The sequence below is a fragment of the Coturnix japonica genome, chromosome 4 (genome assembly GCF_001577835.2).
Source record: "Coturnix japonica isolate 7356 chromosome 4, Coturnix japonica 2.1, whole genome shotgun sequence".
In the NCBI taxonomy this organism is placed as follows: domain Eukaryota; kingdom Metazoa; phylum Chordata; class Aves; order Galliformes; family Phasianidae; genus Coturnix; species Coturnix japonica.
Genome location: NC_029519.1, coordinates 55,221,099 through 55,240,685, shown reverse-complemented (window position 1 = coordinate 55,240,685; position 19,587 = coordinate 55,221,099). Strand labels below are relative to the sequence as shown.

The 19,587-nt window shown below is 40.6% G+C and overlaps 1 protein-coding gene across 1 annotated transcript; it reads right to left on the bottom strand.

Annotated features, from left to right (window-relative positions):
- Positions 1-3,879: 3,879 nt before the first annotated feature.
- LOC107313678 (cytochrome P450 4V2) lies at positions 3,880-15,678 on the bottom strand. Its single transcript, XM_015862135.2, has 11 exons — positions 15,325-15,678; positions 12,567-12,679; positions 11,195-11,280; positions 9,373-9,563; positions 9,060-9,129; positions 8,595-8,721; positions 7,485-7,679; positions 6,350-6,452; positions 5,855-5,989; positions 5,470-5,649; positions 3,880-4,784 (listed from the first exon to the last, which is right to left on the bottom strand). Exons 1-11 carry the CDS (start codon positions 15,539-15,541, stop codon positions 4,609-4,611), a joined length of 1,593 nt encoding a protein of 530 aa, XP_015717621.1. The 5' UTR covers positions 15,542-15,678; the 3' UTR covers positions 3,880-4,608.
- Positions 15,679-19,587: the final 3,909 nt, after the last annotated feature.

Sequence of the window (19,587 nt, the reverse complement as noted above, 5' to 3'; positions counted from 1 at the left end):
TTCTGTCAACACTGTTACTGACCTTGGGCAGCATTTTCAGAGTGTATATAACTTCACTGAAATCAAAGCGCAGGTTTTACACTATGTGAACATTTCCCTTTTGAAAGCCTTGTACAATAAAAAGGTGACTCTCTGGTGCAGAACATACAGCCTTTGCTATTAGCATTAGAACCTACAGTTTTATTGCAGCCCTTTCTACACTGTTTTTCATTTTTAGGTGCTGTGCATAGCTTCTTCAGTTTGCCAGAAACCAGAAAACAACACCACAACTTTTGCATGTTTCACAGCTAAGAAATGTAAGTGCAACAACAAGAAGTCAAATGTAGATTATAGCGGATCTAATTCACTTATTTAGATTTCCAGAATTATTTTCAATTTGTGAAACAAAAAAGAAAATATATTTCAATAAAAAAATTCTCCTCCAAACCTAAAAAAAAAAAAATTCATTTCTAAGTGAAATTGCCAAAGGAAGAACTTTTCCCCTTTCTTCCTCTTTTTCCTCTTCTTTTAGTCTGAATATGTTAGCAATACAGATGTGCTCTGCACATAATCTGCCACAATCACAACAGCTGTGATCCTTTTAAGCAAACTGATCATAGAATCATGGGATGATTTGGGTTTGGGTTGAAAGGGACTTAGATTTTATCCTGTTATAACTCCCTTGCCATGGGCAAGAACACATTCCACTAGATCAAGTTGCTCAAATCCCCATCCAACCTGGTCTTGAACACCTCTAGGGTGACTGAATTGACTTCCCTGTGACTGGTCTGTTAGTAAGGTCTCCAGGTCCTCCTTACAAAAGAAGAGCCATCCTGAGGACTCCTCATACCTTCCCGTGCATCAGCTTACTTCATCGTCACACACCTGTAGAAGAGGGCTCAAACACTTCCAGCATAACTGCACTTGTATTTTAATTGCTCTCTTCTGGTTTGTGTGCCACAATGACAAGGGAGAGAAATGGAAGGCTTTACTGCAAAACATGGTGATAACTTAATTCTGTAACATGATGAGTCTATAGTGCCTATAGAACTCTGATCTTCTTCAGCTCAGATCAGATCACAACTTTGCTGGGCAACATGTTCCAGTGTCTCAATTAATTCACTGTCAAGAATTTCTTCCTAATATCTAGTCTTAATCTACTCTCTTTCTGTTTAAAGACATTTCCCCTTGTCCTGTGGCTACATGCTGTTATGAAAAGTCCCTCTCCAGCTTTCTTGTAGACCCCCTTCAGGAACTGAAAGGCCACTATAAGGTCCCCATGGGGCCTTTTTTCCTTGAGACTGAAGAGTCCCAGCTCTCTCAGCCTGTCCTCATGGGAGAGGTGCTCCAGACCACTGACCATCATCATGGAGAAGGTCCAGAATAGGGCCAACAACTCAATGTCCTTTTTCTGCTGGGGACCCCAGAACTGGGTGCAGTACTCTATGTGGAGTCTTACAAGAGCAGAGTAGAAGGGCAAAATCACATCCCTCGACCTGCAGGTCACACTTCTCTTGATGTGTCCCAGGACATAGTCGGCCTTCTGGGTTGCAAGCATACATGGCCAGCTCATGTTGACTCTTCCATTAACCAACATCCTCAAATCTTTCTCCTCAGGGCTACTCTCAAGCCATTCTCTGCTCAGCCGGCACCTGTGCTTGGGATTGTCCCGACCCAGGTGAAGAACACTGTGCTTAGCCATGTTGAATTTTATGAGATTGGCATGAGCTCACCTCTCAAGTCTTTCCAGGACCTTCTGGATAGCATCCATTCACTCATACATTTTTTTATACCAATCTTATAACTCAAAAAGCATCTTCAAGATCAGAGAGGATACAACCCAGAGATGTTTATCTAGCCTCTGTGATGGGACTCCCTGTAGTCGTGGTCTGGAACAAGATGAAGAGAATCTCAAAGGGAATGAGGGAAGGCACCAGCAAAACAGAAACAGCACAAAGTCACATTTCCACATGCCTTTGTGCACATGCTCCTACCTGAATTAGGGTACTATAATAGTATAACAAATATGGTTCTGAATGCTGTAGCAGAAAAAAGCAATAGAGTATTCTAAAATATTCCCTCTGCATCTTTAATTCTGTGTAGTAAGCATTTTATAAATTAAAAACACTAAAATGTAAAAGCAAATGCTGCTAAAACAAGCTCTAACAATTAAAATTCAAATTCTCCTTCTTCTTTTGATGAAAAATTGCATCCATATCCATGTATTACTTGATTAAAAAACCTATGTCAAAGATTTCTCACGTTTGATTGGATTCCACTTAAACGGCTAGAATACTGGCTATAATAACAACCTTCCAGTTGTGGAAAGTGCTGAATTGCAGATTATGTTGAAATAAAAGCAGTGTGGGAACTCATTTACTGAAATTACATATAGTAGATATTCAGCTCAAAAATATCTGCAGAGTAGACATCAAAAATGTGGACCAAATTCAGGATCACAGAAAAAAACAAGACAAAACAAAACAAACAAACAAAATACCACAATAAATAACAAATCACTTCTGAGTTTGCTTTGTAAAATTCTTCTGGCATGGCTGCACTGATTACTTAAGTCTCACAATTCTTTTTATCTGTTCTGTTGAATTTGTTTTTATAAGACTATCCATAACCAACAACAGCACACCACATGACTCAGGTTAATAAGAGCACATGCAGCGCATAACACACAGGATTTAACATCTACCCTGGCAGCAGAGAGTTCCTGTTCTTTCAGCACTGATTTCCTCAAGATTTATTTCCTTAAGATTTATTTCCTTAGCAACCACATTTTTCTTCAGAGCAGATTTCACAGCAAAAGATGAGAGGTCACCATCTTTTTGGAGAAGACAGGGAACTACATCAGTCCTGGCAAAGAAAGCAGAAAATGGTGTTTGTGTAGACAGATTATTTCCCTTATTGACAGGATTGTTACAGAGTGGTAGATTTTGAAAACTGTTTCCACAAAATAGATCTCATAGAAGAAAAGTCTGTAGGTGGCTTTAGTATTTACCTATCACATGTTTTCACATTAAGTCAAGTGGATTAGAATACCAGAATGACTAGAGGAATAATCAGGAATAAGTAATCCTTAAGAGAAGTATGCTTCTGTCTATTTTACAGTTGCCTATTCCTTCAAAAGGCAAAGCCTCCTACTGACAAAATTTGGAAGAAGGAAGAAATGATGTAAGTTCAATTAACCTCTTAGGGACACCTCTGGATACACATATGAATTCAAAGTTGAGATTGTTTATGCAACTTTAATACCATTGAATAAGTCCACAAAGCATACATCTCCCTTGATTTCATATGGTGTGAAACAAATGGAGCAGACTCTTCGGAGCTAAGACGCTATTGCATTTTGAAAGAAAAGAAAGATCAAATGGATGCCCTCGGGCTGGCTAGGCACTTCTCTCTTAGTTCCTCAAATGTATTTATGCATACAAAGTAGAAAAATAAAAAATAAAAAAAAAAGAAAAACTAGATTTTTTTATAAACTTCTAACCAAGATCATTGTTAACAAAAATGCTTGAGAATTATCTTTTTAGCTACATAACAGTATATTTGTTTCCCTGCTCACCAAAAAGGTCCTATGCTCTTCTGTCACTGTATCACCACTGAGAGCTGCTTGAGTGTTTCTTTATTCTACCTGAAATTCCTTAAAGAAGGAACAGTCAAATTTCTGCAGACACTTCATTCCACTGCTGTGAATCCTCTTCAGCACCAATAAGCATGAAATACTCTGCACTGAATTCAGGAATCCAGAAGGCAAGAGCAGACTGAGTCAATGAGCTTTGACTAACACAGTAAAATCCAGATAATTCATCACCACACAGGAACTGATGATAAGCACTAATAACTAACCGGTGATTTACCAGTTATATATTTTTTACAAATAAAACATTCAATTCTGAAGTACGATAGAAGTTTATTCTCCAAACTTGTAATAATACATTGTATCTGCTAACATGAAATTGTACAGTTTGTACACCATCTCATTCCTGGTATGATTATATGGATTGCTATTTATTGCAGATTGTGCTAAAAATACTTCAGAGCAGTTGCTGCTTAAGAACTACTGTAAATGCTTACAAAGGAGGAGTACATATATCAGAGATTTTTGCTTCATTTTCATAGATGTAGTCATCACTAGCAGAGAAAAAAAAAAAACCAACACAAAAACCATGTGGTAAGTAGAAGAATTGTTCACTTCTACTCTTATAGCAAAAACAAACAAAAAAAATCCCTGAAAAATACAGAAAGCTTTGAGACTACTGGTTATTTCACAGGTGCTATGAAAAATAATCAGCTCCCTCCATCAAAAACATTACAGTTATTAGCACCTTCGTTTCAGGGTTTTTGCATTGTTGCAACAAAATAGTTTCATCTGAGGAGATAAGGCACCAAGATTTGATGTTTGAAGATTTGCAATTCAAAGATGAACATGAAGTTCTCATGTGCAAGAAAAGCAGAGTAACTTATGTCTGTTAGAGCATTGCATTTGATTAAACAATCAGCAGCAACATTTAACTCCAACAAATTGCAGGACTGCTATCAAAACATCTGATTTAAAACACATCTCAGTCCAAATAGCTCGGAAGTTTATGGAAAAACAGAATCTTGAATTTCCTTTTATTCTGTCATGGGTTTTGGTCTCCTCTTCAGCTGAACCCAGATGCCATTATTTGGACGAAGAATTAGTTCTCCTGACAGACCAAGCTCTTCTGGCTTTTGAGAACAGTCCACCCAAAAGCGCCGCAGGATGAGGGCAAGAAGAGTTTTCTCTTCCATCTGTGCAAAGCGCTGGCCTGTGGATTATAGTGCAGCAAAAAAAAGGTGTTATTATCAAGTTGCAGCAATACTTGCCTGTTCACAGTGAAACCCCCAGGGTCACAGGACATAAAGGACAAAATCAAGGTCATACAGATGCTATTGAACTTAGTACTATTCGCAGCATGACATCTCTGTCATTTCTTGTCCAACTTATGGCATGTTTTTCTTCCTATAGTCCATACTGCTCAAATACCGAACAGGAGACTATCAAACTTTCCATGGACCTAAAACTAAACACAACTCCATCAGTTCTCTTTGGACCAGGAAAGAGAAGAATGACCAGAGCATGAGACGATGCAGCACAAGGACAGCAGCAAGAGTCTTCTCTTGTTCCACAGTGAACTGCTTTGCCATCCCAAAGCAAGGAACATAAGTATGGAAGCAATCTTGTCCTGACACAGGAGCCCATCCACATGCAGCCATGACAGACAGGCAGTAAAGAGGATAACCATACTGACGTGCACTGGGCTTTGGGAAGAAAGGAAACCTTTGGGGAGAAAAAAAGTGTTGCTGCTCAAGCACAAGCCTGACAGGGGAGACAGCACTCAGAAGCCTGGGGGGCCACCAATGGGCACATCAAGTCTCAAATTTCTGCTGCCATGGTCACCACACTACTAGCAGGACTGGTACATTATGAGAACTTCCTCTTCAGCTACATACCAATGCAGTTCCTGGGGCCAGCAGAGAAGGGCACATAAGCATATGGGTGCCTTCCTTTACTATTTTCAGGGAAAAAGCGCTCAGGCCTGAATTCATCTGGCTCAGGGAAGATCTCAGGATCTCTGTGCAGCACATAAGTTAAGATAAGGACATTTGTGCCTTTTGGTAGTTTATATCCATCTAAAAGAAAACAAGGAGAGAAGGAATTAAATTAAAAAAAAAAAAAAAAGTTAAACAACAGCGGGGGGAAAAGGTGATCTCCTATATGCAACCACAGAGCTAAACAGATAAACAAACAAAATACCTCTCCTTTACTTGGGAAGCACTTCCACTAAGACTGTTGGAATGGAAGTAGCAAATGTCAGCAAAACTGGATATTACTTACTAATATAGCAGTCCTCTTTCAAGGAACGGGCAAACATGGGAACTGAAGGGAAGAGCCTCAGGGCTTCTTTCACAACACACTCAAGGTATCGAAGTTTCTTCAAATCATCCACTGTAACAGGACTCTCTGTGTTGCCTAGCCAGAAGAAAATAGGGATGGGAAAGGAACAAGACGGGTTCACTCTGCTCTGATTAAACAAGCACATCCCATCTCCCTCCAAGAGTTGAGACTATAATGTACCAGCATCAGAAAGGAAAAAGTGGTGATACAGACACTTAACCTATGCCTTAGCCCACCAATGTATGTTGGGCTGTAGTCTCCTACAGACCATCCAGTACCTTTCCCCATCACACCTAGCTACTGAAATCACCAGAATGACCACAAGACCTGTTCCTACATGCACTTTTACTTCTAGGCTAACAATTATTCCATCAAAGCCCCACCCACAAATGCAAAAACCACCATAACCCCAACGAAAGAGTAATGAAAATATACCGAACACCTCGTCCAGTTCTTGGTGAACCTTCTTCTGTGCTTCAGGATGATGACCAAGCAAATATAGGACCCAGTTCATAGCAGCTGCTGTTGTATCATGACCCTAAAAATCAAGATTTACAAAGACATTCACTTCAACTCTATACTTGGGCACAAGTCTGCTAAATAAATACAGCTAGCAGTGTAAGTAAGCTCTTACTCCAGCAACCTTAAGAAAAAAATAATAAGAGTAATGAACTCTATTTTACACACACGTGATGATTCAGGATTCATGCTGTGTTCTAAAAGGCTGACTAAAAGTGAAAAAGTGTTGAAATAACCCAGCTAAAATCCTTCTTTTTTCTACTCTGCCTCTTGAAATTTGCACTAATTACCAGGGTCTTTCCCTTGTATATTATCTCAAATGATGATGCCTCCTGCTTCCTCCTTTTCAGGAGCCCAGTAATCAGCTCCTATGGCTCTACACAGGCCATTAATTATTGTAATTTTCCCCCTTCCTACTAAGTGTTTGATAAGCTGCTCAGTGAGGTATATCAGAACATAAATTAAGGTGGCACTAAAATAATTCTTAATTAAGCTTCTCTGAGAAGGAATTCAGGTCCACCAAATGGAAGTATGAGGAAAAAAAGTCTTACATATGTATTTCACCAAATGAGGAACCAGACATGAGAAGACAGTGCCCAGAAGACACTATCAATGCATGATTATGACAGAACCAGGAGGTTACAGCCAACATGGCAAGAGACAGTCTGAAAGAACTGACAAATATGTGAGGTATAATGCTGAAAACATTTAGAGTTCTCATTAACATGGATGACACTTGTAGCAGGAGCTGAAGCTCCATTTCAGTCATCAAGTTCTTATTTTGTCTTATTACGTGTCTGTTTGTATGAACAGGGCCTGTCCATGTAGACAGGACCTGCCACATGTACTGCTCCACATTCTGTCCAGGCACAAAATTCTAAATCAATAATTTATCTCCTCCAGGCATTTCCTCTTAAGCTTCTAGGGATAAAATAACTTGGTACTAAAAGCAGCTTTCCAAACTAAGGAAAGGAAGAGTCATTACCTGTAAGAGGTGAATCTTGCATTCTGGAAAAAAAGAAAAACAAAACACAATAGTTTCCTTCGGTACCTCAAACATGAAAGTGTCCACCTCTTCACGAATGTCCTTGTAGCTGAGTTTTTTCCCTTCCTCATCTGTGGCATTCAGCAGCATGTCCAAGAAAGCTTCTCTCTTTTTCGATCCACTTTTTTCTTCACTGTTCACGGCAGCATTGTGTTTTGTTAGCTTGGTGTTTTCAAGTTCTGCAACTTTTTCTGCAATGACCTGAAATTAAAACCCTTATATTGGATATGATGCATACAGTGTATATGCACAGTATACCCCATATAGAATTGTCTCAACATGTTAAAACATCTGTAGAAGTCCACATGAGGTATGCTTAATTAGAATAGCTGTTAGTTTCAGCTTTGAAACCTTAATTGACCATTTTAGTAGATGAAATATGTCCCTCTTGTTCCAGTCATAGAAGACTATGAAAAATGAACAGAACAACCACCAAGAACAAATCAACCACCAAGAAGAAATCACACAGGAAAGGGACGTTTTTCCAGCCTCCGGGAAACCCAGAAGATGGAAGAGAACCCAGGGCACTTCACAAGCCTACACCAGAGTTACACATAACATGACTGGAACAACTATACTGAAGACTCACAGCTTTTCTTTGGTATCAGAGTAAAGGTTGATCTTACTCTGCATTCATTTCCATAAAAATAGCCTCCTGGTAACATCTTAACAGTAGGTTTAGGAGGGCAGGGTTTGCTTAAAACATCACAAATGCTACTCAGTGAGAGAAATAAGTGTTATTTTCACAGCCTAAATCAGTGAAATAAGACTGCTTCTTATACAAAGTTAGTAATGTTTGCTCAGTGATTTCCATATCAAAGCGCCTTACTGTTGAAGTGGGAACCTGGATATATTATTTCAGCAGTTCTACTCGAAAGGGCAGAGCCTACTATTCCTCTGGAGTAGTGCACTTCCTTGCACAAAACTGAGACCACCTGACAGAAAAGCCAGGTACTGACTTCTTGCCAAAGTGTTCCTCAGCATCACAACAGAACAATAGTTCTCCTAATAAATGTATATCACGAGTGTTGAATCTCATCTCCCATTTGGAAACTATCTACTGAGTGCAAAACCCCTCCATCAGCTAAAATGTAATACTAAAAAAAGAGGCTATACCGTATCTGTAAAACCATGCAGAATCTTAAGACTCCTCTCATGCTCTCTTCCTTCCTTGAACAGAAGGTACAAAAGATCATGCCAAAGCCAAGGGCTTTTCTGTCGCTGTTGGATTAGATCACTCATCCTAGGGTCACAGAAAATACATCATGTAACATTTGTCAACAAAAATTACATTCACAGCACATTTTCAAGAATAAGAAATGCATGTAGCTTTGCACACAGAGCCTCAGAGGAGGAATTACTACCTCCAGTACCAAAGATTGACTGAATGGCAGCTGACACTTCTTTGCAGCCTCACCCTCCCATTGCTCATAATAGAACTTCTGAGTTTTCCTAGCCTTCTTTGCTTTCTCCACTTGTATCACCCTCACTGTCACACCTGCTTCACAGAGCAAGTTAAGCAACACTGGCAGCAACAGTTCCAAACTAATTACGAAGTAGTGAAGAAGAATCTCTGCTTACCTGTAGACAGCATGAACATACTCAGAATCCTTATTGTCCTGAGCACCCACATTCCTGCCCATTGCAGTTTCTAGAAGGAGGAAATTATCACTGTTTCACAAGTTCAAAGTGGAATGGAGAGTCCCTGTGTTAATATTGCTCCCAGCTTTTGTCACCACACTGTCAATCTGACAAGTAAATACACAAAATCCTTTCCAGATAAAATCTTGATCTATGTTTCCATGCACAGAAACAACAACACAACACAACACCACTATGTTCATGAGCATCTGCATCATTCACAGCCCCACCACAAGAACTGAAGAGGACTTACCACAGATAATATCAAGGGCACACAAAGTGATGTCTACAAAGATATTAAATGGTTCCTTGTCAACATGCTTCTCAAGTTTCTCCAACAAAATACCCCCTTGTTCATTCATAACCTCTAGAAAGTCATTTAAGATTGCAAAGTGGAATGTGGGAGTTATCATCTTCCTCCGTGACCGCCACTTGTCTCCAGTGCTGCAAAAGTGACAGGGGAGAGGAAAAGGCTGAAACTCCAGCTCCTCACTACTACAGAAAGCACATAGTAAAAAACTGCCTCCTGGAACACCTTCACAAATAGGCATGCTGTGTCTGATTCTCCAACATTCCTATTATGCTCACCAGAAGGAGCAACTGGGAAACATTTCTTGCTTCAGCTCTCTGTGAAGCACAAGCTGCCATTTCTGTATCTGCTGAGAACAAAAGAAGTTACCAATAATTCTTCAAGCAATGCAGCCCCACAGTCACTTAGCGCACAGTTTCAGAGTGAGCAGAATCTATCTATAGGACAAACCAGCTATTCAACTTTAAGGCCTAACTCAATCACTTCTGTGAGTCACTACCTGTGCTTGCCCATTTACTATCTTGGAAATGAGGGCAGAGGATATCATGCCAATGAACAACTGCCTCAAGATCTATGGCTATGAAGTATTCACTAAGTCTATGTAAGAGGCACAGGAGGTGGTACTTGCTTTCAGAGGTTCTTCATTTTTCTGAATCAGATGCCCCATCGACACACAACTGGATGCTCTTCTTACAGGGTAAATGATCACAACAGTTCTCCAATTAACCTGCCATTGGGCCAGCTTAGCTTGCTGTTCTCCTGAACTGTTCTTAACCAACAAAGATAGTAGAATATTTTTATGTTTTGCAAGCTCAAGCAAGTAAAAATATCTCTCAAAGTTTACCTGGAAACAAAACAACATGTTTTGGGGGGCGTATGCCACACATACACCCAGGAACCTCAACTCTGCATTTTGCTTTTGATTACTACCTCTGTTGTGTAAGGTACACAAACAAAACACAGGTGAGGTGTCACTTCTCATCCTCCCACATACATCTGCACCTTCTACAGCACACAGTCAGAGCTGGCTTTTAAAATACCACAGTCCCATCAAGAAGCAGAAGTTCACTAAGAGCTCCAAATAGGCAACAAAGCTCCACTGCTAACAGGAGGAATTTGATGTGCAAAGAAGAGACACAAAGGCATTGCTCTGACACTTGAGTGTCTGCATTATCCAGATAAAAAACTTTCCTCAGCCCTATCAAAGACTGACAGACACAAAAGTCTTACACCATTGCTCTTTTCTCTTTCCAGTCCTTGCCTGTACTCTGAGCCAAGCTCACTTCTTATAAGACTACACTGCATGAAGGAAATAAAGTACTGGGTACAGATACTCTCCCATCTGACCCCAAAGCATCACCAATCTCAAGAAAGTCTGCTCAAGAAAGGCTGCAATTTCACCAGCTGAAGTAAGCAGTGCACAGGCAGTACTGCTGCAGTAATCCTACTCAACTCAACAGTCAATACACTTAGCATGTAGCACAGCTAACCAGAAGACACCACTTTCCACAGGACACAACTTTTGAAGACTCTGGGCAAAAAAGTACCAGTGGTCAGATTTACCAAGAAATAGGTGACACCAAATTATTTTTATTAGGCATTAGCAGCTTAAAAGTAGCCAAGATGGTCACAACTAATGAGATTTCTAGAGATACTACCTATACCTGCCCAGAGATACTCACAACATTCCTACCACTAAGCACTCTTCCTACCATAGAGCCCGCAAATTTTAAGATGACAATAATGAACTTGTATTTTACTATACCTTGTCAGAAGTCCAGTCCCCAGCCATGGGTGCAGAAATTTGTACAGGAATGATTTTTGTATGTGCTTCGAACTGCTCAGAATAACCTGTCAGAAAAATGAGAGGAGGGCAAAAAAAAAGCCAACATCACTTGTTAGATGGAGAGATATTGTTAGCAAAGATTACATCACATGGCCTCAGTTCATCCATGAAAATACCTTGAGCCTCAGGGAAATGCAAATACACCAGCTGGTACACAGAGGAAACGCACAATTTACACCCTTAAGTCTTTCCATAAATATCTCAATCCCAAGAAATTGTAAGATACTCAAAGCCTACTACCTCCGCTCCCCTTATCATCCTCAAAAAGAAAAATCCCTAAAATCACCAGCAGAGCTCAGTGAAACCCAGTGGTTTTCCACCTCAGCCAAATTCACAGGAAGTAAACAGGAAGTAACAGGAAGTTAGAGGAAGTAACATTTCTTTGCAAAAAAAAAAAAAAGAAAAAGAAAAAAAGAAAAAAAAAAAAGACACCTGCAAGAGTTTTTTCAGCAAGAAAAGAATGCTACCCCTTCTTCTCTGATAATATCGCACTGTAATCATTGAGCAATCAGCATAACAACTAACAACTCCCTAAACAGGCATAATCTTTTTATTACTTTCATAAATAACCAAAAGAGCACTGAATTATGTCATCAGATGATAGGGTGAAACAACATTTACTTGCTCATAAAACGTCTACTATTTCAGCTGATACAAGTGGTATATTCTGCATTTTTTTCCCCTAAGTCATCTTCTGCTCAAATCTTAGTTCTCCAACTTGCCTTACACTTCTACCTACTGCTGTCAGTGTGACATCAGCACCTAGTTTCAATAGAAAGCAAGGATCACAGAAAGGAAACAACTCCACCATTCCAGCTCAAGTGCAATCATTATCCATAGCTGAACTAACAACTACATTTGTATGACATTAAAACAGACTCATCAGTTCTCATACAAAACTCAAATAGACATAAACATTACCAGTAGCATTTCATAATGTTTTACCTCTACTTCAGTGGCCTACACTTTCCTGCTATGGACTTACCAGTTCTGATCTTTGGAGCAGAAGCTTCCACACATGAAAACAAGTCTAAAGGGGGTGTTTCTTTGTAGAAAACATATTAATTAGATTCATATTAATGAGATCCATCTTCTGCACTGATTTCTTCCAAGATTAGTCATTTTACTCTTATGTTTTTAGCTTTTCTTTTGCATGGTATCAGAGGATAGCCTCAAGTTAAATCAGTTCAAGCCCTTTATTTTTGCACAAATTACATTTACAGAATAGAAACTAAGAGCTTGAGCTTGATTTGCATGACAGTAAAACTGATAAAAGGAGAAGCGCACTCACCTCCACACTATCAGGATGGTATAGTACTGTGACAGGCAGTGGACCTAACCAGAGTTTGAACATTGGCATTTTCCTGAACTCTTCAGCATACTGTTGGAGCTGTTTAAAAAAACCTAGAATTGAAAAAACAGATTAAGTAAAAGTGTCCTTTTGCTGGAGATGAAAGAATCCTGTGATGAAGTCTCTCTTCTTACACTCTATAATTATGTTTTTGCTGTAGTTTTATCTCACTACAATGACCAACAACGCATATTTATCCTGTCCATACAGGAGCACTTCTTCATGGCCAGACTCTCAAAGGCTCCATATTCTAGAAAAACCCCATGAAGAAGTAGACAAGACGGTTTGACAGGGTATTTCAGAGCACTGTAGAATAGGCTTGCTGCACTACAATGCTTTTGTTATAACTTGAAACAAATTAATTTCATCAAAATTTACATTTTGATTTGCTGGGAACGAGCCAAAATGCTGCATCAAGACACTTCTTTACTTTCCAAGTATTGAACCAAACATTTTCCCATCTGATACTTCTTTCACAGATGGTACATTTGTGATACGCACACAAGTGACACAGCACACAGTAATGGCAGAGCACTGTGCAGGAACCAGTGTCACTCAAAACGCCTACTAGCTGATAATGGCAGAGGCCTTTAAAAGCAGGCTGTCAAAGGATTAAACAACTCTCATTGTTTTAGAAAAATTACTAAAGGATAAATGACTATTTACAAAGATGCTGTGGACTTATCAATTCAGATGCCCTTATCTCTAATGCTCGTAGGATCATCTATGCCATAAAGCACATTAGAGATTGCGTCACTACACAGATGCCAGTTGGATTTCATAGTACTGAGACAGTCAGTACTCCACCCATCTTGTTATCCATTCAGCCAGATCTTTCTAGTTCAGCTATACATAATCATGGGAAATGGTATCAAAGACCTTGCTGAATCCAATTAAACAGTGTCTATGTTCTTCCCTTGCCCACAGGTCCCATTATCTCATCACAGAAGATAATCAGGCTGGCTCTGGAGTTCTAGAGGAGGTGGCTGCTATCGAGAAGTCTATAGATTAAATCTGCCTTTGCCCTTTTACAAACCAGATTAAACAACGAATAATCTCCTCCCAGTGCCTACGCAGAGTTCAAAAGTCAAAGGTCCCAAAATGGAAGGAAAAGAATGATGATTGGTTTCCTGATAGATACCCAATTACAGCATTCCCTAGTCTTATGCAAAGCTCTAACAGCACCTTATCCAGAAGGTGTCCAGAATATTTTACTCCTATGATTTTTCTTTTCCTGGCATTGATACAATTTAAGTATAACAAGTTTTCAGTGTTTGCCTCCTGATACCAGAAAGATCACCACCATCTGAAAGTGATTCTTTGTTGCTTTCTGCAGTAAAACCTCATCCTTTTCTTCCATAAAACATTATTTTACTGAATTGCTACACTTTTCTGTAAAAATGTAAACTACACACTTCATTCACATTTATAGGATAAAAAAGAACAGAGATAGACAGCCATGGGCTTAATAAAGCGCAAAGACTATGTGACTCCTACTAATGAAGGAGATCATAGACTCCACAGAACATAAAATTCTCAATCAAATTTGTTTTTAGAGAGAGCAGTTCTTGAAAATAAATAAAAAAATATTTTTTAAAAAGCACCTCCTGTTCAGACTATTCACTACATTCTGATCCTGCTCACTTCCAGCAAAGATCTCTCATCTGTATGTAGGAGAAGCAAGTTTTGTATGTAGAGGAAATATGTTCACACAGGATGCAAGGGCACGTGTTGTGAACAGGCAGAGGGAACGTTTCATCTCTGTGTGTCAGCGCTGAGCAATGTATGGAGCAATGCTATGTTTGCCCTCATTACTTCCATGCATTCCCTGTGACTCCTTTGGCATCATATCTAAGAGAGCAGGTGCATAGCCAGGACCATGAGTGCACAGAGCAGGTTGACACCCACAGACACACCCAGAAGAGACTATTGCTGCACTGACAGCACCGCTGGAGAAGTTTCCACATCTGAGGGATTCCTCGGGAAAGAACTGTGCTCCTGTGCAAGACAGGGTAGCTAATGGAAAGGGAATGTGCACTCAGTGTTCACTCAGGAATTTGGCTGAAAGAAGGCACTACTGATCAACACAGGCACAATAAAATTTGCTTTTGAAAGACATCTTGCAAATAATAAGTTATTTAGAATCCAGTGCAGAAACCTAATAGAGAGCTAAATCTCAAAATGATCTGGTGATTTAGCACACTGGAATTCCCTTGCACTTTCTCACCGAGAAAAACAATGTTGTTGAAGTACTTCTGCTTCCTGAACTAAAAAGCCTTGTTTGGATTACAGCTAAGGGCTGTGCTATGGATACAGCAGTCTGTGTTAGGAAACAGTACTTCCTGTGAAGGCAGCCCAGCACACTTCCTGCCAAAATATATTCCACAACACTTTTACTCCCCATCTCTTTCTTACTTTAGAGTTCCAAGTCCAGTACTAGTACCTGGAAATCACTATCAGATTCAACCTCGGACTAAGCTTTGACTAGTAGTAATGTCACATTTACACAGTTTCTCTCTTCTCCACTGCTTGTTTCTCAATTTTCCTCTGCTGGAATCCACAGCCCCAGAGATACCTGTAGGTGATAGTGCATTCTGCCACCTATGACTTGACCACCCACACACTTCCACAGAGCTGCTCCTGCATCAAACCCCATGCAGTGCCAGGACCCCACAAGTGGCAGGTAAGCTGTCCTTACCTTCCCCAGTCCGCTCCAACAGGAGAGCATTTCCCACAAAAGGGTAGCATGGGCTGATCCCTGGGACGGGCTTCATCACCCACCACCACCACCAGTAGTTCAGCAAGGAAGGTAGGGAGCATACAGTCACCACCGTCAGCAGCAGGATGATTGCTCCAGCCACCCAGGGCAGCAGCTGCGTTCCCTCCATGGTTCCTAGCACGATCTCCATCGCCATCTCCCTGCTCCGGTCCAAGACTTATTCCCTGCCAGTAGCTCTGGCCTCTGTGCCAGGCCCAGTAGGCACTGCCTACTCCCACTGCTGCCACTTGGTCATGAGCAGAGAGCCTGGATCTGTCCCTGAGCGGGAGGCGGAGCTAGCACAGTTAGCTCCAGACCACAAAAATAAACAATGATGTAAGCAAGAATGCAGAGAAGCTGCCTGCATGCAGTTTGGGACAGCAGAACAGGCAGGAGTCAAGGAACTATTTCCATGCTCCAGCTCAATGAACAGGAGCCTTCACAGGCAAAAACATCCCTCAAATCACTTCAAGAGAAAATCTTTGAGGTGTTTTGAGGAGGATGAGTGCTTTTAACACTATTTTTTTGTTGTTTGGTTTGGTGTTTTTTGTTGTTGTTGTTGTTTGTTTGCTTGCTTTTTTGCTCTTCATGCACATTTGAACGCTTAGGGCAGAGTTTTGCCACACAGTGTTCTGCTACACAGTGCCAGAAGTTCTTGAGATGAGGGTCTATCTCCCATTTAGCTTGGCTGGGGGTCCAGGGAGGCATGACAAACTGAAGCCTTACATGCTTCTCCATTCAGCTTTTGCTCGCCTCACTGTTGAAATCTCAGCCATTGGCTAAAGTCGTGTGACATGACCGACAGCAACCAGCACCAGTATCACAGATATACTGACCTGTTGGCAGCACAGGAACCCAATACACGCACAGACTCTTTCTCCACAGCTTCTCTCAGAGATCTGAGATTCTAAGGAGGAGGTGGTTAAGGCCAGCAAGCAACTTGCACGGTACTTGGGTAGAAGTAAAATACACTTTATCAGAAGTGGTAAGGGAGGTGACTGTCCCCCTCTACTCCTCTGATGAGGCCCCTTCTGAATAACTGCATTCAGCTCTGGGGCCCCCAGCACAAGAAGGACATGGACCTGTTGGAGCAAATCTAGAGGAGGTTACAGGGATTATCAGAGGGTTGAAGCAGCTCTCCTACGACAGGAGACAAGGTAAAGGAACCAGGGCTGCTCAGACTTGGAAAAGCCTCCAGACAGACCTTATAGAGGCCTTCCAAAGGGGGCCTACAGGAAAGATGAAGATGAAGACTCAGTATCAGGAAGCGTAAGGATGCATGAGGGAAAATGACTTTAAACCATTATTCAGTCTTAGGGTGCTGAGGCACTGGCACAGGCTGACCAGAGAAGTTGTGGATGCCCCATCCCCGGAGGCATTCAAGGCCAGGTTTGATGGGGCTCTGGACAGCCTTACCTGTTGTTTGGTAGCCCTGACCATGGTAGGGAGTTGGAACTGGGTGGGCTTTAATGGCCATTTAAACCCAAATCATTTTGTGATATTGTGACTGTGATCATAAGCTCTGCTGCTTTTACAGCCTCAGGAGTATACCGACAACTATGGGAAGAAATACAGACAGAGAAAGAATATCAGAAGCTAAGGAAGGAACAACTGATTACTCTTGAAAGCAGATTGGAATAAATTTTAGCATTTCATTCCTGCAGTCTCCCAGGCAACATGTTATCATAAGAGCTGACCGTTGCATTTTTTTTCTGCACAGTAAACAGCTGGCAATGAACTTTGCTACTAATTCTATTATTAATCATTACAAATAACAGCAAGAAGCAGATATCTAACATACCTTGTCTTATAAACGCAGTAAGTTGTACTGCCATCAACTCCCTCTTTTCTTCAGGTGGTTGGGAGGGAAAAAGAAAGGAAAAAAGAAGGGAAGGAGGGAAGTGGGCTGGACTAAAAGGCACTCCTTCTGCAGTGTAGCAAGGAGATCATCTAGGTAATCACACACTCTTCTTTAAATTCTTTGCTTATTATCATGAAGCTGATAATTAGAAGTAATAGTTAATCATGATTCTGAGCCAAAAATCTGTGTTCCTGATTGCTGATTATTCCTTCCAGAGGAAAAATAGTTAAAAAACAAACAAACAAAACAGAGAAATACAGCAGAGCTAATACTACAGGTACTTGCCAGCAGTTGGCAGTGGTGATGCTGATACAAACACAAGAAGATACACCTAAATGGAAGAAATGAGAAGTCTGGCATCCCTGAGGCCTAACTACATCTCTGAGGCTGACAATCACTATGAACCTTTGCTCATTAAGCTCCAAAGGGGAATATTATGCAAGAGAAACTTGTATCTTTTAATAGTTCTTATCAGGTTGTGGTTAGCCTGTGCGGCTATACCTTTTCTGCCCAGGGAGCCATTTGCTCAGTGTTGTGCTTCAGCAGACACTACCAGTTCTCAAAGTTTTGCCTTCATAAATGCAGATAGAAGGACAAAGAATATTCTTTTACCCAGCCACTCATTTAAGCGAAAGCCATGTGCCTCAGTTGCCACAATACTAAGCAGTTGCGTCAGTCCACACAGGTTAAGGTAACTAAAGTAACAGGCTTTTGCCTGTCAGTAAGCAGATGAAGAAATCAATGAAATTATCGTTAACAAAAGAGAAATAACTCCGAAAGCAGAGCAAGGGTGAAACAGATCCATTACAAGAGAATGTCAAAAGAGAAGTGCACAACATATTCTGAAAAACAAACTGTGTGATACAGTCTTTATGTTAGTTCTTTAGTATAGCAAAGGCATACAGGGCATTTCTGCCATCCATTATAAAAAATGCAGCATTCATGGTAAGAAAGATAAACTAGTTGCTGACTTGGGAGTCACCACAATTCATTTGAAGCTGATCTTCTCTCTTTCTCCACATGCACGGTTACAATAGGATTAAAGCAGAAAATGCATAGAAAGGCATAGAGAAAACAGGTAATTTTGTACATAGGTCTCTCCTAAAGAAATACTGGCTATTTACTTCTATGGAAACTGCTACAGACACAAAGAGCACAATACCAGTACTTGATAGAACAAATTCTCATCTACAAAACAATGTTTTCCAACAGTCACCACCATTAGCTAAGCATTTTCACCAGCAGTGAACAAGAGCCTGCATGCTGTGCTCATAAAAATCTGAACCAGCAGAGGTGACTTAGTATAGCTGCCACTACAGCTGAAGTGCACCAACCACCATCTCACTGTGCTTACACCCACTGGTGAGTCTCCATAAACATTTAGCAAGCAACAGTGAATGTCAGTGGGTGCCATTTTTTTCCACATGGAGAAATTCAGATTCACATCATTGCACTTCCATGTCAGATGTCAGTCCTCAGAATGACTTAATAATCAACTTCATGCTACCTGGGCTTCAAAGCCTAAAGCTTGGTGCAGAGGTGTGCTAAATAAATTCTTAGGTGTACTGCAAAGTAGGAGAAGCAAAACTCATTACTCCAACAATTTCTGCTTCCCAACCCCCTCCAAAATAAAAACTAAATAGAAAAGAAGTATGGAAAACTGTCAATTGCACTGACTACCAGAGTAGGACAATCCATGATTCTGTGAGAAGCCCAAAATCTGACCTAACAGAAAGCACTATAATTCTGACAACTGACAGTCATGCATTCCCTGTTCCCTCTCCTGCACCACATGAATATTCTCTATTGCGCCTCCAATAATTCACAGGATCTTTTCTTTAATATTAACCTTCTGAAGAAGATGCTTTGCTGCTCTTCTCTCCAGTGCCTAATTCCAGAGGTCCACAGGTGACAGCAACCTTCTCTCTTTTACAAAATGCCATGTCTCTCCACTGAGGTAGTTTCCATTTCTGTCATTATAGAACTAAACGAGCACATAACTTCTTTTTTTTCACTTATTCCACAACCTAATGTCAGGGTTACCATGGACCACGACATGATGGTAAGAGATACATTTTACCATCTTTTCTGTACAGTCTTGTGCACATTTATATAGTACAAGAGAGAAAACTCACAAGAATAACATGAGGGGGTGCAATTTTGTAGAATACTTAAGTCTGAATTTTGCGTGTGCATGGAATCATGACTTGAGATTTTGGAACAATCTGAATTAAACAGACATGCAACACCAAAGAAAAAGCCTGCTGCTTTGTAAGATGCTATACCAAAATACCAGCAGTGAATAAATATCATAACCAAAGGAGAAAACATGACACCAGGAA